At 31.0% G+C, this 25954-nt stretch overlaps 1 protein-coding gene across 1 annotated transcript in view; it reads right to left on the bottom strand.

Moving 5' to 3' along the window:
* The window catches only part of LOC144847001 (voltage-gated delayed rectifier potassium channel KCNH8-like), a 60753-nt gene that overhangs the window by 15284 nt on the left and 19515 nt on the right, over positions 1–25954 (bottom strand). Inside the window, exons 3-7 of the mRNA XM_078703591.1 lie at positions 9214–9447; positions 7847–7969; positions 4733–4902; positions 3737–3983; positions 227–387 (exon numbers count right to left, since the gene is read on the bottom strand). Coding sequence (XP_078559717.1) covers positions 227–387; positions 3737–3983; positions 4733–4902; positions 7847–7969; positions 9214–9447 — 935 coding nt within the window. The remainder of the gene's footprint in view (positions 1–226; positions 388–3736; positions 3984–4732; positions 4903–7846; positions 7970–9213; positions 9448–25954) is intronic.

The following is a 25954-nucleotide window of genomic DNA, read 5'->3' as shown; positions in this document are numbered from 1 at the left end:
AACATTTCTTTCTTCATACTTCTTTCCAAGTACTCTCACTTGCACTGAGTAAGGGTTAATTCTACTCGAATGCTCTTCAATTTCTTTCTGGTTGTTTTACTTTATTTTTTTTATTTAACTTTTTTCTTTTATTTGTATCTCTATTAGGATTCAGCTACTCACAGCATTGTCGTTTTTTCAGTAATTTGCCTTTTAATTAAACTAAAATAAAATAACAAATACTTACTGCATCAATTTTGGCAATTAAAGTAATTAGGTCAAATGGTATTGCAGCGACTAGATCAATGAAAAACCATGTCTTGAGATAGTTGATGGCAATTTGAGGTGGATGGTATATCACTGTTCCGTCTTTACTCACAAATGTTGTTCGGAAATTTATAACAAGATCTAAAAGAAAAAACAGTGTAAAAAATTATATACTGATAATAATAATATTACCTTATCGGTAGTAAAATACAGTAGAACTCCTATTAAGAGACCTAATCAAATGTCCCCTTAACAGAGGTCAGCCATATTATTTAAACATATATACATTTTCATTTCACTGGAAAGTGTCCCCTTAATAGGAACGTCCCAAAAATTCTACCATGCAAATTATTTCATGTGAACGCGAGTATGACTTTCTGTTGATAGAGTATCAAAATATATTTTCAGAGCATTATATTGACAGATATAGTATGGTAATTAGGTAATATTCTTGATACAGTGTATAATTGTAAAAAGTAAAGTATAAATAGCCTATTCATACACATTGATTTGTAAAAATACTCAGAATAATCACACAAATGAATGAAAACTTTGACCATGTTCTATTTATAGCCTTATCACTTGTTTGCTTTTTATAGAAGGTTACTTCACAAAATAGATTTTAGCATACGGCTATAATTTGTATTATTTACAGATATGTTTCTATTTTTACACAGTAATTATTAACTGTTATTTATGTATTTCATAAATCATATTCATTCTACAAATACTTTCAGTGTATGATTTACTGTACAATAGAAATTCACTTTATTGTAATTTATATCTTAGGATTACAGAATTTATTCTCTTGTTAACAAAATGTTTAAAAAAACTCTACTCTCTAGGTTTTAGGAATATGTATGTCTTTCATGTAAATGTTGACTACGTTTATATTTAATTGTAATGTATGTTCTATCCCCATATAAAATGTCAAAAATAAGATATACTTTTCATTAATTGATAGCTGTTTAAAGAATAGAGTACATACAAAAAATCCTATACGTTTTTGTCTTTTATATGTAATAAATGTTCACTATGCATATTGTAATGTATGTCCAAGAATTAAACAAAATCCTATTACAGTATAAACACAAGTTGGTTTCTAGAAATAGCATACAATTCTATTTTTAGGAATACTTTTTTGCGCTTGACATGCAATAAATGTTCTATTGCTGTTAGTCTACACTGCTTTGTCAGGAATTCTTTCAACACGGCAAATAGTGTGCGTTATGCATGGTAGGAAGGATTTGGGAGATAACGTCATGACGCGTACATACAGGATGTGTTGTTTGTTTACTTTTTGCTTCCAAATCCTTCCCACCATGCATTGTGTTATGACGTTCCTCAGAAATCTTGTAAATTTGTGTTCAAAATAATCATTAATTAAATAGTTAATCAGCATTGCTTTGTTATCAAGGAATTCCTTTGAGTAAATATATGAATGATTCTATTTCTAGCATTTTATGTAGTCATAGCATTAAATATGTAAGCATTAATGTGAAATTGCGGTTATTTTTATATTTAATTACGTCTTAGTGCAGATTTACGTGCCAATATGAGAAAACATTCAACTATAAATAACTGAAAATAGCGCATTTGTAATCCTGTGCATACAATTCTATGTTTATTTTTAAAATAAATTTATTTATAGTTTCGTAATGAGTTAGAATGGTTGGAAATATGAGAGTATAAGCATGTGACAAAAGAAATATATCGCAGATTAGTAAAATAGGTGGAGTAACATTTGAATATTATGAACTTCTCAATAATAATGTTGTAAATGTTATATACTGTATAAGACTGTGTAGCCAGGAGGTCCAAGTATGACTTTTGGAGATAATTGAGGAGTGGAATCATACTAGAATTATAAAGAAATTTACCATAGTCTTATGCCCGAAGCCTAAATCATGGGTGGGGTCATACTAGAAGTGCATTAACAATGGAATTTTACCAAAGTCTTATGCCTGAACTTGGACTAAATCGTGGGTGGGTATCATACTAGAAGTGCATTAAAGGAATTTACCAAAGTCTTATGCCAGAACTTAGCCTAAATCGTGGGTGGGGGTCATACTAGAAGTGCATTAAAGGAATTTACCAAAGTCTTATGCCAGAACTTAGCCTAAATTGTGGGTGGGGTTATACTAGAAGTGCATTAAAGGAATTTACCAAAGTTTTAAGCCCGAACTTATCCTAAATCGTGGGTGGGTATCATACTAGAAGTGCATTAAAGGAATTTACCAAAGTCTTATGCCAGAACTTAGCCTAAATCGTGGGTGGGGGTCATACTAGAAGTGCATTAACAAAGGAATTTACCAAAGTCTTATGCCAGAACTTAGCCTAAATCGTGGGTGGGGGTTATACTAGAATTGCATTAACAATGGAACTTACCAAAGTCTTATGCCCGAACTTGGACTATATCGTGGGTTTTAGCAATTAAAATTGCTAAAAAGAAAAAAATCTTAATAAAGTATCATTACATTATATAATGTATTTCTATGGACAGAAATGTTCTTTTCCCCAAATTTCCCCTTTCTTTTGCTAATCGATACTTTTCTAATACAGTAATTAATAAGTGTTATATTTTAAATCCCATACTCCGAGAGGGGTCAACAGATAAATAAAAATGAAATTAAAATAGGCAGACGACGCAAAATCTACCCAGTGACTCTTAGTGAAAATTTAGCAAGCAAAGAGGACCTGCCACAAGCAACGATAGAGGGCATGATTTGCCAGTATTCGTACAACCAATTGTGCCTAGAATCATCTGCAATTAGATCAACTTAATGCTTACGGGGACATAAAAGAATGTTGAGTTCAAAGTAATTTTTCATTCATTCATTCTCTTTCGTGTTTTACATATTATCAATTAACCCATACAAAGTTTGAACACCTGTTCTATTTAAACTGAATTATTCTCATATTATTGTATTGAAATAGTAAATTGATACTCTATATATTAGGTATAATATGGACATATTGCAGTCAAATATGTTATATGTACACATTAATTATTCATTGTTAAGTTTGAAGAAAAATTAAAAACAAGCTAATATGACATGATTGACAACTTTTCAAAACAAATAAACCAACATGAGCCAAGCTTCGGGTTAAGGTTTTTTTAAGTGAGTGATAATAATAATAATAATCTTATTTGTCTAGTATAAAGTATTAGTCTTTTTTTAAGCCACCAAAATGCAGAACTAAACAAATTCTGAGTTTTACATTTTGTTCAGGAAAACTATAAAAAAAAAAGACATAAAACATAAAATGTGAGATTTACTGCAATTGAATTCAGTGAATTTTATGGACTATGTCAGCCCAGATTAAAATCATTTCATAACATTATTTATAATTTTGAATTATGCAAGACGTGAAACAATGAATTGGATGTGATAGCCATATTGGAGACAATTTTTTATCTAGCTTGACTGTTTTGGTCTAGACTATTAGCCTTCTTGCAAGATAAAGTAAAAAATAATATGACTCTTACCTAATATAAATAGAATCTCTACTATTATATCTGGTACTAGCGTCTTGGATGTTTTATTCAATTCTAACACGTCACTTAAAAAGCTAACATTATATGGTACTATTACGGCTATGTATAATGTTGCTAATAATATAATACAATCCCATATCGTCTTAAATGTACTGTAATGAAGAAAAATAAACTGCGATTTTTGCATAGCTGCTACTTTATATTCTGGTAGGTTGGTTTGTTTCGGGGCAAGTAATGTCTGAAAGAAAAAAAGAAAATGTATGTTGAGTAAACAAATTAGATCTAAAGTTTCAAACTAATGACAAACAAGGCCAACAGCCATAAGTCGCGTGCTCTCAGAAAAAAATGAACTTTCAAAAAGTAATGTACTTTAAAACTTTTCTGTACATCAAAACAGTTCAAAAAGTACAGAAAAGCGATAAAACGCATAGTGATACCGGACCGACAGACAGACCGACAGACCAACAGACCGACCGACCAACCGACATAGTGAACTATAGAGTCACGTCCACGCGACTAAAAAGATGGAGATTTATTTTTACTAGATTAGTGTAAAAAAAATCAAACTTATTTAAAAGTAGAACTCTAGTGGGACACTTAAACCGAACAAGTGTCCAATGAATATGGGTTGGCTGTAATCGTGAGAGCGTGTGGCGCAGTGTGTTTGACATTGGATTCTGACCGTGAGATTGGTAGTTCAGTCCAACGCTCATCACATTGCTTGTGTCTAGGAAACTTACTTACATTTGTTTACGCTTCTCTCCACCCAGGTGTACAAATTGGCACCTTGTAAGAGGTCAAAGCACAAACTGCGCTGATTACTAGCTGCACATTAAAATTATGAGAGTATATTTCCATACGTATTGATAAAAAATTACTGGGGTAATAATGTGAAGCGCTAATAGAACAATGTTTTATTGTTATTCTTTACATATGTTGCTCTGTAGAAAAATTAGCAAAATCACAAATTACATCATTTGAACTTACACTGTTTAGTTTAAGCTTCCGTCTCTTTTTTTCTTGTTCTTTAAGATGACCAGAGAGATGATATAAAACTGCTCGACTCCGCCTTCTTTGGTAGATTCCATTAGGAGGTTTATCATCACCAAAAAGATCTGTGTGTATATCATCTTCATCATCTTCATCATTATCTCCATCTGCAAAAATTAAACAGTATATTTTGTTTATAAACATTTAATTCCACTTATTCCAGTTCCATTTTATGGCCCACCATAAGAAGAACAGTTAGGCTGCATAAAATAAACCTACAAATTGAAATTTTAGATAAATTATCAATTTGAGCAGTTAATAAGTTTTATTGCCCAAGAAGATAATTTACCAATTTCAATTGTTCTTCCAAAAAGCTATATTATTCATTTGTTCTGATGATATCCATATATTCAGTAGCATCAGGGAACATTATAGTGGAACAGTTTAACTTTGCTTACTAATCTTGAAGCGTTGGTCCAAATCATGAGACAACAAAAAACTATAACAATGCAACTACCAGCCTCTACCTACTGTTCATACCAAGAAAACTAGCATAAAAGGTTTATCGCAGATAGGCGATGTCACAAGATATTGTCATTGCACAATGCATAATGGGAAGGAATTGCAGGTAAAAAAAGAAAAAATCAAGCCCTCATTTCCTTCCCACATGCGTCATGAAAACCTCATTGGCCATAGCTTCGCAGTCATGACGACTTCAGTTGTAAAATGCAATTCAACATTCAACTATTTTGTGAGGCGGAAGGGGGTGGGTTATAATATGAATGAAAAAGAAATTACTATTTAGAAGGCAGTTTCAATCATTTTAATTATTATGCAATTCTACACTTTTGTTACTGCAATTTTCTTACTTGTAACCTCTTTTATGCATTTTAACCAAATATCACATGCATCAAATTACTCAAAATAGTTTCAATAAAACAAGAATTAAACAACTAATGTGAACATGTAATTCATCATCATCACCACTCTATATGAATTTTGATTCATCACGGTTGAATATCCTTCTTTAATTAGTAAATATTTCTTCTAGCCCGTCATTTAATCAACGGTGTGAAAAATCAATATGTATGCATTTTGTAACATCTGATAGAACAGGTAGAAATGTCATATAGCATCAATTTGTAGTTATATTGATCTGTTAGTCTTAACACTGCCAACAAAGTTATTTTGATTTGACATTAACTGACAAAAACACTTTATCTTGAACGGTTCCAACACTACTGTAGGTCAATGTTCATTTATCAATCAATGTTTATCAGAATTTCAAAATATTCAAATATTAATAACATAAATGCAATTATTTAACTCTTCATGTATACTCATTATAACAATGGTGATAAAAAAAAACAATCTATATAATAATAACTGGTAAATTGGCCACGTCATTTTACGTATCTCCAAATGTACTTTATGTAACCTAAACGATACTGGAGACGAATACCACTATTCATATATTTGCCCCTTAAAACAAACTTAGCTAAATTTATTCATGAAATTTTGTATTTGTTTTCGATATATCAATTATGTATTAAGACCAAATATTTATGTCTGGAAGTGTTTAGTTTGTTTCTGTATAAGATTGAAAGAATGTTCTTTCATACCCTGAAAAAGGGTCGATAAAGAAATAAAGAATCATTGTCATTGTCATCCTCCGAAACCACTAAATTGAACATGCTCATATATTTTGTCTACTCATTTTTTTTTGATAAGCCGCTCACGATAGGTTTTATTACAAACAATTTTAATGATACAACAATAACAATAAAAAAAAGGGAAAAAATGTATTAAAATCATACAGTATTAAAATTTAATTAATCACCACAATAACATATTTTTTCTTTCATTACTCAGTCTAAAATTAGTCTTTAATGAATAAAATGTTATTAAAAAAAGTAATGTTTAACCATATGAATTTATAAATAATATTTTGAAATCAAACAACACACTCTTGTAAAATATTAAAAATGTCAACAAACGCAACCTAGTGTTTGACTAGAATAACATATTTTTTCTTTCATTACTCAGTCTAAAATTAGTCTTTAATGATTAAAATGTAATTAAAAAAAATAATGTTTAACCATATGAATTTAATGAATAATATTTAAAAAAAAACACACTCTTGTAAAATATCTATAACAAAAGCAATCTGGTGTTTGACCTATCTATGCATAAATCATCTTCTGTATAATTATAAAAATCCTAATAACTTGTATTTGTACATGCTCTACAAAATAGGTCTCGGAGCACTGTACATTATTACTCACGAGTCATAGCAATGTCTATGGAGTAATATACAAATCTTAATGAAAATTTCAGATTGACGTCATCAGCATACAGTAATTGCATTATAACTTATAACTAGCTACATTTAAGGTCTATGAGTAAGCAAACCAGTAGAAAATAAGAAAAAATACCATCTACTGATATTAAGTCCTCTGATCATTCTACACGTATCTGATGCATTAGATGAATCATGATATATGACACATATGGGTGTGGGCTAATAACCAAGAGTGGGCGTATACTAATACCTGATAACACATATGCAACACAAATATAACTGTGTTATATAGATATCTCCTGGGATAATCTTACCGAGTTACACTAACACGATGTAATGAACTTGCTGTGTGATAAAAGATATGAGCATATGCGCATACACTGCTATGTTACATCCATGTAATCTTCACAGGCACCGCTGAGGCATAAAGATTAATACTACACCGCCTTTTTCTGTGTTTTTACATTGACACAAAAACGCTTTAGCACGTTCATATAAAAGTATTTGTTACTTTTTGTAAAATCTTTGTACTGTGAATTACTGTTTATTACAATACAATTTTACCTAAAAATTTAGGATACCTCAAAATAAAGTTGAGGATACAACAATTGAATGCTATCCAATTTAATTTCCTAGCCATTTTACAGAAAATTATTCTAGAACACACATGTCTATCGCACGTTGCTTTAGAATGACATAATATAAACGAAAATAATTTAAGATGTAATACTTACTACAACTAACCTCTCAACAGATAATAATTGATGTTATGACTATTAAAGTAAGGAATAAACATGTCTATAACTAACCTTTAAACATAAATGTGCTCATCTTTGTATGCGTTATATCTTTATGAGATGCAAGAAAAAGCACAACTTCTCCTTTTTCATTTCGAATAGGAACTATATCAAGAAGGCAACAAAATTCTGAACCTGCAAATATAAGAAAAACCGTTGACAATGAGAAACAAATTAATGTCTATTTCAAATGCATTCATTAGAGAAAAAAGGAAATTAATTACTGTACAGTGTGTTATCTGTTAAAATAATTATAAGCTATAAAAGAAATAAGAAATGTTTTCCCAATTTTAATTCTGGTTTTACTATTAAAATTATATTTTGGGTTCCTCCATTTAAAAAATCCTGGAACAAAACAATAAAAACAAAAACTGCTAATTTTAACCAGCTCCTTCAACCAATCAGTCTAAATTGTTGACAGCAAGTTTAATTCTTGGCATCTTGGTCAAATACAAATTACCACAAATTAATTATAAAGGTCTCACAAAGTGGTCATTAACAGGAGGTACATTTTACTGTAACAAATGCCAACATTTAAATTACTGTACTCATTTGCACAAATAAACTTATGAATACATTTTTCTTAAATGATTTAATATTTTCCGAAATAAGGTTTCAATTTAAAGGAAAAAAATAACAATATTATTTATTGATAACAATATTAATTTGACATCAACGTGCTGTAACTAATGGCAACAAGCATATAACGCTGAAAGCATCCTTCAGAATTGCGTTATAAAAATAGATCTACATTGAATATCAAATATTGGATAAGACAAATATCAAAATTTTGTAAATAATTGAAAATTCTGTGAAATTTGGTCTTTCTGAATTTGATAACTTGAAATTTGCTTAGCAATGATAAATTATAATATTATGCTTCTGTGAATTGATGCTGTAATAAACTCAAAGTGCAAAAAATAGTACAAATTCTTGCATTATAAATTTGAAGGTTCGTAATAATGATACGCATTTATAATGACCAGAGCAGCGTTTTGGTATTCAGTAGGGAATATTTACATTGGATTGATTCGAAATCAGATTCTACTGCATTGCTTGTGCATCCAATCTAGAGGTCATAGGATTGATCACACTACTAATGATATTTTTCTGATATTAAACCTTTACTTTTAAAGCATTTGGTAACAATGCATCTTCCATGCTATTATAGGGAAGATGAGTAGTTAGCTTGACCAAGCTATATATCTCATTATTTAGGCCAACATAAATTGATTTTATCTGAAAGGAAGACATAACTTGGAATATTTTTACAGACAACTATATTTATAAAATTAATATAGTGAAATAAACAAAATATATAAAACCTTTTTACTACATTACTCTGTCCTCCCTAACAACTAATAGTTAACAAAACTTGCCTTCTTTTGTTCTAAACATCACTTCTGTCTTTAATTCAACCTTATTTTCCAACGACTTTTCAATTTCTTCAATCTTTTCCTCTTCTGTCTGGTTACCGTAGAGGAATTTGCATGCGCAACTCTTCTGCATGACCTCTGCTCGGACAAACCCAGTGAGTTCACAGAATCCATCAGAGCAGTATACAATTGGGTAGCTAGGTATCACCTGTGCGTTACCGAGCACAAAATTGCTATCTGAAAGATTTGAATAAACACTTGTTAAATTTCTAATATAATTTTGTTGATAATACATTAAATGCTGCTTATTTAGCACTTTTTATCAAAGCACTTTACAACATATTTGCTGCCCTTTATACAGTCAAAAAGCCTAGTGGACTAGATGATATCGCAACAGCATTCTTCTCCTCATAAGGGTCCCTATTTGTGGATCTGCGACCTCATCAGTTCAGTACCAGACATTTCAATCTCTCGATCTGGCAAATATTAACAAAATCGCCTGAAATTGTTTTACAGTTCTTATAAGGTTATTTCTGTATTTATTTTAATACACAATTACTGTACATCCGATGAGTTGCTAGAATATGTGACGAACCTTTGGTAAACATTGAAATGCTGATTGCGCAAGGTATTTTGTGATTAATCTGTTAAAACACTGCAAATTCGTTAACAAAATCCTGAAATTGTTAACTTTGTGGTCCACACTCAAAATTAGGGCTGTTTGACAGAAACTGCCTATTGTTATAATCATAGGAACCATTTCTCACAAAAATAAAGGTAAAATATTGATGATGATGTCTTGTGAAAATAGATTGAAAACAAGTTTGAAATTGGCACCACAAAGCTTATCACTATTAAGTTCTTCAGGCTGTCCATTTAGAATTCTCTAATTTCAGAAGTTAACGCTAGTTGATCATACCCTGAGTACCGTTTTGAGCATGTATATTATATTTCACACAAAGGGGTAGAAACATAGATGATGAAGCCCATATACTGATTATGGTAATTATATGCAGGAATTAATTTTTAATTAAGAACTATACAAATCATTTTGGATCAATATTTTACACAAATTTATTTTGAAATTTCTTTTTTGTGAACAATTTATCAATGCAAGTATATATAATATACACTTGTATTGATGAAATGTAGTGTTTTGAAAATTAAATAGTACATCATGTTAACATCTTGTACGATATAACACAATATTACATACTATTACTACTGTACCACCTGAACCCAGTATACAGCCAACTATTTGCATTCTCAATTAATTTTAAACTAGGTTGCAAGTGGCTAGCAAAAGTCCTGTTAAATAATGCTTTCAAAATGTGTAATTTCACACGAAGAATTCCTTAAAGTTTATTTTTAGTAATGGAGCTACGTGACTTGCTTTCATACGTCAAGTATTGTATGAGTGGATTATCTACACCATAGATGTGCAAGCATGTACAGATAATGCATGGTGTGTACATGTCTCAGCCAATCAACTCTGTTTGACCCTCGTTTTTCCCTTTGTATACAGTAATCATGTTAAGTTGAAAGCTACTAGTGGAAAAAGATACCATAAGGAAGTAAACAAAAATATTTCTTACAAAAAACAATGCTCAACTTTTTGACGTAACAGTTTTATTATTGTTCTTTCTTCATTAAATGATGTTTTTTTATCGATATCCTCTTTATTAATTTAAGAATTTAAACAAATTTTGATGAGCTTTACACAAAATTTGCAATTTTGAATGTTACATGCTATTTATAGTAAATGCACTTTCATTCAATTTTTTTGTTTGGCAATAATGAAATTCACATAAACATATGTATAACAAAACAAATTATTTAAACAATAAAATGATAGGAATTATGGGAATACAACAGGTGGCGGAATATATTCAATAAAATGTCACAGTCACCCCTCTTATTGATAGCTACACATAAATATTTATAATAAAGCATAAGCAAAATGTATAAAATACTATAAAAAAAAAATTGAAGAAAAATAGAAATTGAATATTTAAAAATTCATAATAGAAACACTCTAAAAAACTAACCAATAAAAACAAATTGGTAATTTTCATTTTTAAATTGTCATCTAGTCTGCATAACAAGTACTGTATATTATTCAATATAAAAACATTATAAATGAGAGTCAAATCAATGTCAAAGTTTATGGGACATTTGAACTGTGACATGCAAAAATTAAGTTTATAACATTTGTTTTCACTTCATTTTGAAGCAATAAAAAAGAAAAACATGATAAACTAGCAGTCATTGACCAGTTGATATCCCAGGTAATAATACTCTACATTCAAAATGCTTACTAATTACCGGGGTTCAATTCAGTACTTGCCCGAAGTACTATGTCTATATTAAAATTGCTTGAAGGCACTGTATAATCTATCATTGCCCGGTGGTCTAGTAAAAATAGCAATGATCGATCTATTAGCTTTACCTTAATCTGTTGATAACACACAATGACAAACATTGTATGTTTTCAGGTTATTCTAAAAGGGCAAGACAAAATATAGTGTTCTAACCTCTATCATAAACTTCATAATATATTTAATGGATAATTTCAATACTTGTCCAATGTCTAGTAAAATCTAAGCTAAGCTAAGATAATCATTGCCTGATAGTCTAGTAAAAATGATCAATTTTACATTACATAATCTGCTGATAATACAACACAATATTGTACTAGTATTCCATTTTATCATTGTCATATTTATTATGTTGTGATTTCCTGTGGTTATAGATAAAGGATGCTTTACACTGCTAAATATATAAACCAATCATAAAAACTTCTGAAGGCCAGAAAATGTTATCCTCCTCTGAAGCCCCTAATTTGCATGTTGAGTATAAATAGTAAAATGTTATAGATATTGAGAAGAGAGAATAACATCACAGTAGAAAGACGTATAGAGTAAGAGTTAAGAAAGGTCTAGTCTTTCAAAAATAGAAAGTTTGTATTGCATAATACTGTGCTACAAGAAATAGTAATAGTTTTTATTGTTGAATATACTTCTGTTGTATGTGAAATCATTTAGTACAGACGTCTTTGTACGTGTCATGGAACAATACTCCTATGAACACATTACGCTCGGAAACAACACGCTACTACTAACTACCACTTCACTACAACCATTAAAAGTACAAAACAAAAAAGTAGAGTTCTAAACTCCACTATAATGCCAATTTCAATATGAATTTTAAAACAACTTTGTAGATAATATTAATTGTTAAGGTGTAAATTGACTGGTAAGATGTACTATCTAGGTTGTTGTCCTGTCACAACAAAGAACATTATCTGTTTAATGACCTTTACAAATTCTGAATACTATGATATGAATACTACAAATATTACACATATATCAAACAATGTGTTACTAATAAATTATACAATTTTTTTTTTCAGAAATCTTGCTGAAGTATTCAATTCTAAATGAGATGACTTCGCACATCAATTGACCGCCGACTCTCTATTACCTTTAGACTTGTCTTAAAATCAATTTACATGTGTCAACTACCATAACCATTATATTACCTATCTATCCCGACAGCCTTTTTTTACAATGACATGATGTACGTGTATGTGTATAGATGCTACTAGCCAAACAATAGCCAAGTGTATAGCATGTTGTCATTGTATGGTTAAGACTAAAACAAGATTATTTTTATTATTATCAAAAAAAACTATGTATATTCGTAATGAGACAGTAACACATTTGGAGTATGGTCCATTTCGTTCATAGAGCTCTTTAAAAAATGGTTGGATTTCAAACGTTTTTTCACTAGATTAACCACTATTATATAACACCTAAATAAATTCATAAATTGGTTGGATGATTGTGGGTCACATAGTGTGCAATAGTACGCACTATTTAACGATCATTAAATAGTACTTTTTTTCTCTATTTTTCACTTTTCAAACAATCTTTTCGTGGATGGAAAAACATTTTCAAGTCAATTACTGTGATTATGAACACGAAATCCAACCGATTTTAAAAACATTGAACACTCGTATCGCAACAGAATTTCGGAGATATACATACTAATTTGGGTTGTTAATAATTTTGATTAATTAATGAGAACAACTCTACAAGACGTGGAATCAGTTTCAGTTGCCTGGCGAAGATTTGTGGTACAGCTTCTTTTTTAGCCTACTGTAGGCCTATAGTGCTTTTTTAGCCTACTGTAGGCCTATAGTGCTTTTTTAGCCTAGTTAGGCATAGTATTGTTTGGGCATTAAACTACAGTAGGTGTGTTTATAAAATCCAAATAAAACATAACATATATGTATGTTAGATTAAGATTTTTTTTTCTCTCTTTTGCTATGGATATAATATTATGTCACCATGATATTCCGAAATAAAAAGATAAATGAAATGTATATAATTGTTTTGTAATGTTACAATAAAACAAATAAATGTTACTGTTTCAATGTGAATCATGTACCTTTTATTCAATACTGATTAAATGACAGGAATCTATTAAGATGTTATATAAACAAATAATTTTTATATTCATGGAATGGTACAAATAATGTCATTCAGTAAATGATGAAAATCATCAATTAAATATTAAATATAACCTTTAATCATTCACCTCAAGCCACTCTTTGTACCATTCTACTCATAAACAGTCATTATTTGTATACTACCTGTAGAATAAGGAATTACAATCAGTAGTGAGTCATTCTAACATTATGGATAAATACACAGATAAAAAATAAACATTTGTAAAAATATATACAGTATTGCCAAGTTATTGGTTATATTACTTATGTTTTGGTTTTTATATGTTAAATTAATAGATGTTTAATAAAGATGTTTTTCACAATACCTTTTATAAGGTATGAAAACATATTATTAAATAAAAATTGTTAATAACTAATCATTAAAATGTATATAATGTATAAAAAAACTACCTCTATTCGCCCAAGTGTATATAGAACATTATTCCAAGTACTTATGTTTTCATACGTCATTGATAAAAACTAATCGGCATAATATAATGCAAAAGAGTCATTTGAATATATGGAATTTGCTAAATTATTATTAAATAAATTTTATTAATTAATTTAATTGGAATAAGTTTAGAATAATAATTATTTTTGGATAGTTTATATTTATTGTCAAAATAAGATATAATTTCATAATTGTTATGTTAACTCTGTGTGTGTTTAGGTCTATCTGCATACACTACTACCATGTATAATAGGACAGACATATACAGAAACTAAATAAATATTTTGCCAATTTTGTTTCTACCAATCATTACTGTTTCAAAGGTTATCAGTTAAAGTAGGTTAAAATTATGGTTAACGATAATTAATTAGATAAAGCGACTGACGAGCTAATGCATTAATTGACAGTAATTGATTAGATAGTAAAGGATTATTCATAGATAATTAACACACTCTGGTCAGGAATCACTTTCAGATTACTGTATTGCATAAATATTGTTTAAAGTCGTTGACTTTACCACCTTCCGATAAACCATGAACGTATAAAAGTTTGAACGTTGCTGACTACAAAGAGTGTTGCTGACTACAGTATGCATCATAAAAGTGTCACTTACCTGGATAAACCGACATTGGCCTTCTCTCCAAGAAGAGCGCTACAACTCAATATATACAAATTAATTAAAAACACCCCTATCAGACAATGATATATTCCATGGACTCTAACTAAAAGTTGGAGTATCTCAATATACCACCATCATCATTTCATTTCCAGACATAGTAGATTTAACATGTCTGAATGAAGAGCTACACATTGCCTTGGGTTAAATTGTAGCACTCCTCTCGAAGTGAAATAGGCCAATGTTGGTTTATCCAGGTAAGCTGGGCATGAACATTTTTATTTGTACTGAATAAACTATGGTGCTTTAGCTTGTGGGAAAAGTTTCATCGATTTCAATTAAACAATATCATTGATTTCGAGGTACTATATTTATTCAAATAAACGCCCTACTTTGACTACGACTTCCTCGAATAAACATCCCAAGCATTTATTTTTTTCTTGAATAAATGCCCCGCCCCATGCATATACACACAATATATTTATATTTGTGGTAGAGTTCAGTTGGCTTTGATGATTTACAATTTATACAAATTGTACAATATTCTATCACTTTTGATAATAATTTTCTTATCATGTTCAATACATATTACCATATTACACCTAAAAAAACCCCTTCTTGAATAAACAGGTGAATTGAATCAGGTCTCGGGTCCATTCTATAGTCGCCACAGATTGACTTCTTCATCGGTACTTCTATGAATGGACGCTAGTACCGTTTTTATCGTACGATCAGTCGGGAAAACACCTCGCATCGAATAAACCCTCCCGAACAATAATCGCCCGGGGCGTTTATTCAAATAAATACAGTACTTATATTCAAAACTTTGTGACGTCATTCTAAGGATCATCATTAGCCAGATAGCCTAACAATTCATAATCATTAACAAATGCTTACACAAAAGAATGGCAGTTTTTGCCTACGGTAAGCTACTGGCAAATTTCATTTTTACGGTATATCATCCATGCAACGTAGTAGCAAATCCTACTGCAGTGAATATCACTCTCGTTTAATCAATGTGTGCTTTATTTTCTCCACAGTCATTAAATCAGATCACGACCTATAAGGCTTCCATACTTAAAGCCCTTAGCTCTCTGCACTCTGTCATCATAATACACTATGATCCGGAAGCCAATCAAGGGGCATTATCATTATGGATGTTTATATAGAATCGCAGCATCCATAGATGCAGGTTTAGTCTTGCGAAGCTGTGTACTCGTAATGACGTACTATACACACCAGGAACACTTTATAATGCCATCATGTATGACCAGGTATAATCCTTCACCTTAATTTAGGCTAAATATGGACACTGGTACTCTATTGTAATTCAATTATATTCCACACATTTTTTGCCATATTTCGCAACTGATATTAACCTTATATCATAACAAATCAGTATACAATATGGCCCCAGTAAAAAAAATCACTAGAGAATAGTCAATATTGATTGAAATATGGTAAAACGGCGGTTGACCTTTCCCAGTTTCACACACCACTATCGGGTAAATATAGAAAAAACAAGGATAAATTACTTTGCCTAAAGGATTTAATGTACATTCACAAACATTTGGATAATCCCATTCCATATCAAGATCAATCACTATGATCGATTAGAATCACATATTGCTAATCACTATTCATTTTGCCTGTTAGCAAGTTTAGTACATGTCATTTGTTTGATAGCAAATGGAAGGATATGTCTATCGTAAACACAATCTTGATGATAGGCTCTATTTGTTACAGAACGACAATAAATCTCTTGGTATACATGTCAAGCAATGCATATTATTACCATCATCACATAAACACACCATCATGTTATCATAGATTGTGTAATTAGTGGCGTATTACTGTTAATAATAATATGATCAGTTCCTAAGTAAAGTAAAGAAAGTAAATTAATATTTGTATGTAGATAACGTTAAGTACTCAAAACTACTGTATGCATATTAAATTAAGATTTTAACGGGATGAAAGAAACCCTAAATATACCAGCGAGAAAATCTGCAAGAATAGAAGTCTTTGCAGCAGCCATTAAGTTTATACAATATTATGTGTTCTAAGTCTACTGTATACTGTACTCTTTCATCTTCTTCAAGACTTTGAATTGATGTTCGTCTTCCAATTAAAGTTGTTGAAAGTCTTTGCTGAGGTTGTGTCTGCCATTAACACTTTGTCAGTCTATGTCCAATATTTGTTTCGTTCTAAGCGCTTCTTTCAATGTTAGCCTTGTCCAATCAAGTAGACCATATACCTATCAGGCCTATTAGTTATGCATTATTTTATAATTGTTTAATTTTGCAAAAAATAATTTCATTAATCAGTTGGTCAATAACACATTGTTGTAAAATTATATTACTGTAGTACAAATTCTATGTAATAAAAGCACATTAAAATAAAACCATGGTGTTTCATTCTAATTGATTTAATAGATAATACACACTAATTTTTAAAATTGAAATAAAATTTATTCATAAAAATAATAGTTTAATACAATGTTTCTTCTATGAACAGGAACAATTTTTTTTTCAATTTCTAGTAATTTTGTTTTGTATAGCTATGATGTTTTCAATAAACAAAAAAAAATTAATTTCTACCTTTACAAGTATCATGTTTCAGTGCTGAGAATGTAGCAAAACATCAAACATATACTTTTACATTATAAGGTGATTATGAAACTGTGAAGAGAGAATGAAGATATTTCAAATGTGCTAGAGTGTGAGGTGTATAATGTATCACCTAAGGACTCGCATGGATGTCATACAGATGTGGTTCAGTAGCAACAACACCTGCATAGCAATATGCTTACCTACTATTACTTGTTCCATAAGAAAAAAAACGGCTATTAAAGGAATCTAACTTTTCCTTAAAAAACAGGCACAGTACAACATTTAAATATTGGATTTTCCAAAATGACAAAATAAATACAGTAGGGACACCTACATTTGAAGGACAACCTTATTATCAGAGAGTTTCCTGTGAAATGAAGTGTGAAGTGGCAATATGTCTTAACTATAAATAAAATAATAAATAAAATCATCTCCTACACTATTCAGGGACACCTCCAGCTGCATTAAGGAGACACTGTTGGGCCCGAAGGTGTCCCCTTGATAGAGATAATATTGTCACAATATGGAGCTTTAGATTTACGGCAACCAACAACCAAACTATGTCTTGTTAATTTCATTGTGCACATACGGGAAAATATTGGGACAAGTTTCCTCGCTCTCTATCTCAACACAGTTTTAATGGTTTCTAGGTCCAGGCAACGACGACGACACATCAATTGACCTGACTTAGTTAGGTCGGCGGTCGGCGCAAATCGAAAACTCCCGAATGACACAACTGTACAACACTTTGACTCCTCAGAAAATACTAAGAAGCTTTTGAAATTGTGATGACCTAGCACCTACGCATTGTTGATGCACTTAAAATAAACCACCGAAAATATGTCGAGGAATTGAGTAAAAAAGTTCAAAATGTCCTTGCTAATGTTTGCATTAAAATATATAATTTGACCAAAATCATAAAAGAATTTGAAAAATAACCTATTAGAAATAGCAAAAGAAGTTTGAAAAGTTCATTTATTATACTTTTTAATTAATATAATCAACAGCCCATGTTTCATTGCATTTAGTATTTTGTGAAATAATTTGAAAGGTTAAAGTTGAAAAACAAGTAAATTACATACAACATTTTGTACATTAAAATCCCAGAGGCTTTATGTTTCTAAGTCACAGTGTTTATTAATAGTTTTATAGGTGTAGATTCTTTAAACAAGTTGATTAAATTTCAATACTGTATTAGTGAATTGTGTGTATATTTCATTTCTTATGGTTATTAAAAAATTATCAAGAAAAAAAACAAAGTGGTAATGAACTTGGGCTTACCTGGGGAATTGCTACACCAGTCAGGAAATGCAGCAAAGTTTAATGATCGCAGTGTGTTAATTAACATTACTCTAAGCCGGTAACAAAATAAGAATGGTATTTCCCTGGTGACTAAGTTTAAATTAGCCCAGCATTGGATATCAAATAAATGCAATTATAAAAGAAATTTTGCGTGTGTTGCAGTAGAACAAAATTTCCCACCATTAATAGGATTGTGTATTAATTATGAAATTAATTGTAATTTAGCGTTAGGTGTACTTCATTAACTTAGGTCCGGTATTGCATAATGTATGCATGCAATTGAGTTGGGATCGGGAAGTGATTTCAAATGTACGGTATGACTCTTTCTGGCACAAGACAAATTTTAAGTAGGACAATGCTTTACAAATTATTATTATATTCCGTTATCCACTTTTTAATCCTTTCAACCTGCAATATGACAAACAATAATTCTAACATTTCAAGAATTGGTCTTATTCAGTTCAGTCTTTTTTTTTGGGCCTGCATCAGTCTTTGTAGACTATGCATATGACGTCTGTCGCGGCCAACAGTGTCATCTGAATGATGATTAAGCCAGGACTTGATTGGTCCTAACATTGATCAAGGGCTTCTCTTGTCTAGTGCCCACCTTCACCAGAGGAAAGGCAATGGCCAATACGTCTGAGGCAGTTACTAGATGCAGGTACTGCCATAAGGGTCAGCAGTGCTGATTTCAAATGCCTAACGGGACGCTAGCTCCATATACAGCACCAGATATTCCCAGATGGTCTCCCATTCAAGCTCTAATTCCAGGCCCAACATTGCTTAACTTTGGTAATCTGACGAGAACCGGTGCTTCAATGTGGTAAAGTCTTATTCAATTGTTCAAGTTTGTTCAGACTCACAGCGTAATGATTAATAATTATATAACGCAAGGTGTTCAGACAAAAAGATTAGATCAACATTCAATATGCCTTTCATTCAAAACACTCTGATCAGCACGAGGAGCTCAATGCAATACCAAAGCATTGGAGTGCTAAACCAGGGGCATTTTCCCCTTGCATTACACCACTGATAACGCTACCTTAACTTAATACTGTGAGTGAAACATACCCTTAATTTAATTATTTAATTGAAAAGAATATTATTATTAATACTAATAGATGATGGCAAACATGCAGTAACAAACTTCACATTGTTTATATAGATACTAGTACAGTAACAAGATTCATCAAATTACAAATGCTCTAATTTTCAAACTATATTTGAGAATTTGTTTGTTGTAAATATTCATCTTTGTACAGAAATGAAAAACTAATTTAGAGTTAGGCCTATCTCTCTAACTAATATAGGCTAGGCCCTAGTAATAAATATGTACCATCTAAAAATGATTCGCATGGATGTCATGCCTCTAGCTCTCTAGGCTAGGCCTAGTAATAGTAGGACCTACTAGTTACTAGCTAGAGGCCCTAGTGTAGTTATTCTAAGACTAGTCTATGGTAGTGGCCTAGACCTACAGTTAGCTATTAGTAGGCCCTATCCTAGCTGGCATAGCGTATAGTATAGGCTAGCTAGGCCTTCTTTTAGCTGGCCTTAGCCTAGAGGCCTAGCTAGCTAGCCTAGGCCCGCACGTCCTACTACTAGCCTAGGCCTAGCTAGTAGAGTAGGGCCTAGCCTACTCGACTCTAGCCAACAATCAATATGACCACCGAGTTCGAACGAAATATGAGTCACAACCATTTTGGTAAATCAGAAGGAACTAAATAAAATATACACTTACTACAGGTGTGAAATGACAATTTTTTAGAACAAAAATATGACGAAAGAGGCAATAGGACGTCGACCCAACATCAAAACAAATCACAATGCGATCCATTGAGAGTATGTAATCGACCAATCAAATCGCTTTAAAAACTTTTCAGAACTTACTTTCCAACAGAGAGGGGGTAATTGTTGTCTAACTAATTTGATTGGTCAATTATTTTGTGTCGTCATCAAATTGTTCTGAATTCGTTTAAAGTTTTAATTGCTACATTGCGTTAATATTAAGATACTAGGCTAACTTTTTTTAAAGTTTTCGCTTTTTGAGCAAGATATAATGCAGTTGTAGGTCTAGCAGTCATCTTTCCTGCTGCTTTTATATCAATTAGCATTCCAATTTGGCTTCTAAGAAGTGACAAATTAATGTGTATTGTTAATACCATAGTAAGGACATATGTCTTATAATTTAATCCTGAGAGATGAAAAGATCAAAATATGTCGATAGATTAAAATGACATCAAGTACGTCACCATTACGATGATCATATCATTTATGAATATGTAAGTTCATTTTAAATAGTTCATATTAATAAGACAGCGTGAACATAATTATTAACGACTTTATTTTTAACACATCACTGTAAACAACGTGTGTTATAGGTTAGACCTGTAACAAGTAACGTAAAATATTGTACATATGACGATATAAAGTGAAATATATATATACAAATGTGTAGGTACACAAATCAATGACGACGACATAAAATCAACCGATATTAGAATGACTAGCATTGTGTTCTAAGTGATCATTAAACTTTACCGTACTATAATCTCAACTTTTCTAATATAGTGTATTACTGTGTTGTAATCGCTAACCAAAACGGTAGTCTTTTAAAAGTGCACTTGGTGTTTTGTCGGGGTTAAAACCTGACTTAACACACCCGACACAAACTGGTTTAGTTGCTGACATTTATTTTAGAATATAAATATAAAATCCAGTCATTCTAAGTTCAGTTGACTTATCCCAGTATCTGTACTGATTACGGACATTTTGAGTATGCACTTCAAACGATTTCTGCCTATAGGCCTCATGCTAGAGAAACACCTTAAACAAAAAATGTATATTTTCTATAATACAATACTGTGATCTACTTTATTCACTTGACAGTTGATGCTTCTATTATGGATTCTAGTGACTTGTCCTTTTTTACTGTTATGTTACCATTCAATATTCACGTGAGAAAATGACTTAGAGATAGAATTATTATTACTAATAGCGTAAGGTTTCAGAGTTGATTCTAGCACCCGATTCTCTGTACAGTGACATTATCTGCCAGTATCATTGTCATAATCATCAGATTATGTAATACAGTCTTAAATATATCATATGTTGCGCCTGTATTCTGTTTATGACCTATGATACAGGTCATATGATACTGTTTTATTTATCATTTATCTATCTGGACAAATAAAATAGACACATACCGCGAAACGGATGATCTTCGTGGTTAGACCAATGTTAAATAATCTTAAACAATTACAAGTTTCGGACACAATTATTATTTTCATTTTCGATGTGTGGGAGGCTCACGTAAAACATCCTATTTATCATTACATATCTGTAATAATATTTACCGCAGTTTTCTAGGCCTAATCACGGTACTTAAAGTAACGCCTCTGCAACACCACATTCCTCTGGGCATACCAGAAAATCATATAAAACTGGTTTTAAAATCACTAGCTAGTAATACAGTACACTAATAAAATAATAATACTCATTTCAACGCATAACTCACTCCAGTAAGTTTATGCATTTTACGACATTTGCATCAATTTTTTTATGTGGAATATTTGATTGACGAGGCTGCTAGAAAGATTAAAGTGAGCAGTTATTAAGGTTCACAGAAGTTCTACGCCCGTTATCGATTTGTATTACCCGGAAAATGCAAAAAGCCTCGGCGGCAAAAATCACTATAAAATTCATTTCAATATTTAATCAAACACCAGGGAGATATTATCCACTAAATTCAGTCTAGACTAATATTTTGTAGTTGATTCAACAATATGTCTCACCTCTCTCATAAGACGATATATTCGTTAAATCAAGGTGTAGTTACTTATGCAATTTTTTGTTTAAACATTAAAGTAAAAAATCAATGTATTTTGCTTTAGAAATAAATCGTGCCATCGACGCCCAAAACAGAGTTCATTTTTTGCACGAGAGCAGAATAACCTTTGGTGCATGAGGTATGTGTCAATGATGGCATAATGTGATTTGTGTGTTGTAACTTTAAAATTAAGATTATAAAAGAAACGAAACAAAACCAGTTTAATATTAATTAAAATATCCGTAAAATGCATGAAAATATAACCTATGCCAATCTGTTTGTTGTTAAATTGTTTATACATGATATATTTGATATAACACATTAAACTATTGTTATTAAATATCGATTTTCAGAGAAACGATGAATGTTTACATATTCAATATTCCTATCATTATCATATCACACCACCTATCATCAACCATTATAAAAACCTTTGTCAAAATGTGAAAGATACGTTAATGCCGAATATGCATATTGCGTTGTTTTTAAATTATCCTCTTAATATCGACCTATTTTTTCATGTGGCAAGTGAGAGCTCTCCACTTGAGATTGTAAAAAAAGGTATTCAATAAAATTATCATCGGCTAATACTTAGCTTCAGAGAGCATGTAATTCTCTTTCAAATACTGTACAATGCCGATGATTATATGATCAACGTTGCAAATAATGTTGATTTAAAATCCGATGATGCTGTTAAGAAATCAGTTATGTGGCTTCTTTGCATATTATTTAGGGTCAGCGTCGTAGAATGGAGGATCAAGGAATTCGAAATAGAAAGGATTCGTAATAATGACCTTTAACACAATTTGATTCGATGCCAAAAGATTTATTCTATCGTACTTCATAATGCATATAAGGTAAAGCACACAGAAATGACACTATAACGATGTTAAAAGAAGATACACTAAATAACGTAGGCCTAACAGAAGTATCATAGACGGAATATCAAGAAGACGCGGCGCTTGTTCAATCAACAGCGACGTAAGGTCGTTGACGGCAGCGTATAAAAACTGTATCAGGATTTGCTTGGCGGAGAAAGCATAGACGGATAGATGAAAGCTTGGTTCCCACTAGGACAGAAAGCAATGACGTAAGCAAACAAGTAATCCATCGCTCGTGATAGGTCAATACTTGTGTTACGCTACGTCTTGCGTTGCGTCCTAGTGGGAACCAAGCTTAAGACACCATTCAGATATCCTCTGAATAGGTGTTTAGTCCTTATAGTGCTAAACATAATAATATTTGTCCTCTCTGAAAATGAACAGGTGTCCCAAAGAACCTACGGTTCTTTGTTGATGTGTTATGTTTGATACAAAGCATAACCAACATTAACATGGTTTATAAATTTGATTAATTACGTCAAACGATGCAGTATTGCACAATATTGGATATATTTATACTTACAAAAATAACTTCTTATTGTGATTAATATTTTAATGCTTTATAACAGCAGGAAGATGAATAATTCATTGGTTATGTAAATTATTTTAAAACGTAATACGCATTTGAATCATTCATTACTTATACAAAAATAGTACACTAGATCTCACATAATTAAAAAAACCCTTATTTAGGAATAATTTGAAACATACGCTGGACTAAATCAAGCAAACTACAGATAGAACATTTTCGCGGTTTCCAAATTAATATTTCATTTCATTTCATCTTTTATTTCGGAAAAACGAATACAGAGTACAACATTATCCATAGCTCATGAACAAATTACAAGTGTCTACATTATTATAAATATTAAGAAAAATATACATATATATATATATATATAAACAAATCAGGCAAAGAACAATAATTCTAAACCGCCCGGTGATATACTGAAATTTAATTAATTAATTTGAAACGATAAAGATGAGGAAATCTGTGAGAATGAGAAAAAGTCGCCCCAACCGAGACTCGAACTCGGACCGCCTGCTTGATATGCAGATGTCCTAACCATTAGACCACTGGGGCTTTCATGGTATTGTTCGAACTCGATTGGATATATATATATATATAGGTATATATATATATATATATATATATAAACTGACGCCATATAGACACGTGGTTAATACAATAACTTCATCCATCTAACATGTAGATTGGATGATTGAAGAGCAAAATCATAAATGCATTTCGTGACCATATTGCATGTCCTCCCAACCTGCACAACATGCCATACACCACCTTATGCTGTAGTTTATAGAATGAGCAAATGTGGATTTCTACAAACATGGTGCTGGCTCTGCATGACCTATAGGTTTATTAAATTCACTATTGGTAAACTGTGCCCTGTTATATAGTAACTTCCATGAATGTTAATAGGGACGATGAGCAAAGAAATTAATATAGGAAAGTACAACATGAGAGGACAAACTTACGATTGATCATTCATTTTGTAATAGTTTTATTCTTGGAATTGAGTTATTTTAAGTTCAATGGAAAAGTAATCGTATAAATGTATTTTATTGATCTTGACATTTATACAAAATTATAACATCGTATAAAATTAAATTATTTAAACTTAGCCTATAATTTAATAACCGTATGTTAGTTACTTTATTTATGTTTTACTGTTTTGACATTTCAAAGAAACCATCTGTAAAACATAAATATGCTAATAATATATTTTTCTGGCTTTTGATTTGATTTAGCTTTATGCTTATTTTATTTTGTATCTCCATTGAGATCCAGCCACTGATACCCACAGCATTGTCATTTTGTCAGTGCTTATTTTATTTTGTATCTCCATTGAGATCCAGCCACTGATACCAACAACATTGTCATTTTTCAGTGCTTATTTTATTTTGTATCTCCATTGAGATCCAGCCACTGATACCCACAGCATTGTCATTTTTCAGTGCTTATTTTATTTTGTATCTCCATTGAAATCCAGCCACTGATACCCACAGCATTGTCATTTTGTCAGTAATTTGCCTTTGGGTTTTCTGATATATAACATATATTTAGAATCTTTAAATCGTCTTGATCCATTATTAACCATTATTAAATTAATATTTATTCAAATTATTATTATGGATGTAATTATCTTAATATCTTGGTGGTGGATGTCCGCTTACATGTTAAATTGTCTTTAAATAATAGTAATAACTAACTATGATATTAAATTATAATTATGATTAACTATGTTTACATTTCAATAATTACAGATTTATACTTGTTTATCAAAATCATAAATTGAAAATTGTGTACTGATGAAATAAAGCAGAAAACCGTAAATTATCATTTAAATCATCATAATATAGGCCTACAGTATAACCGGTAAAAAATATATTCATAAACAAAACCAAATTTAATTCTTATTGATTTGTGGATTAATTTATGTCATACTGCTATTGTATTCGATTAAATAATCATTAAAACATTAGCAGTTGTGTGCAAAAGAATTTTATATTGCGCTTTATAGTCT

The sequence above is a fragment of the Antedon bifida genome, chromosome 1, assembly GCF_963402885.1.
Source record: "Antedon bifida chromosome 1, ecAntBifi1.1, whole genome shotgun sequence".
Taxonomy (NCBI): domain Eukaryota; kingdom Metazoa; phylum Echinodermata; class Crinoidea; order Comatulida; family Antedonidae; genus Antedon; species Antedon bifida.
The sequence above is the reverse complement of the archived record's forward strand: the minus strand, read 5'-3'. Positions and strand labels throughout refer to the sequence as shown.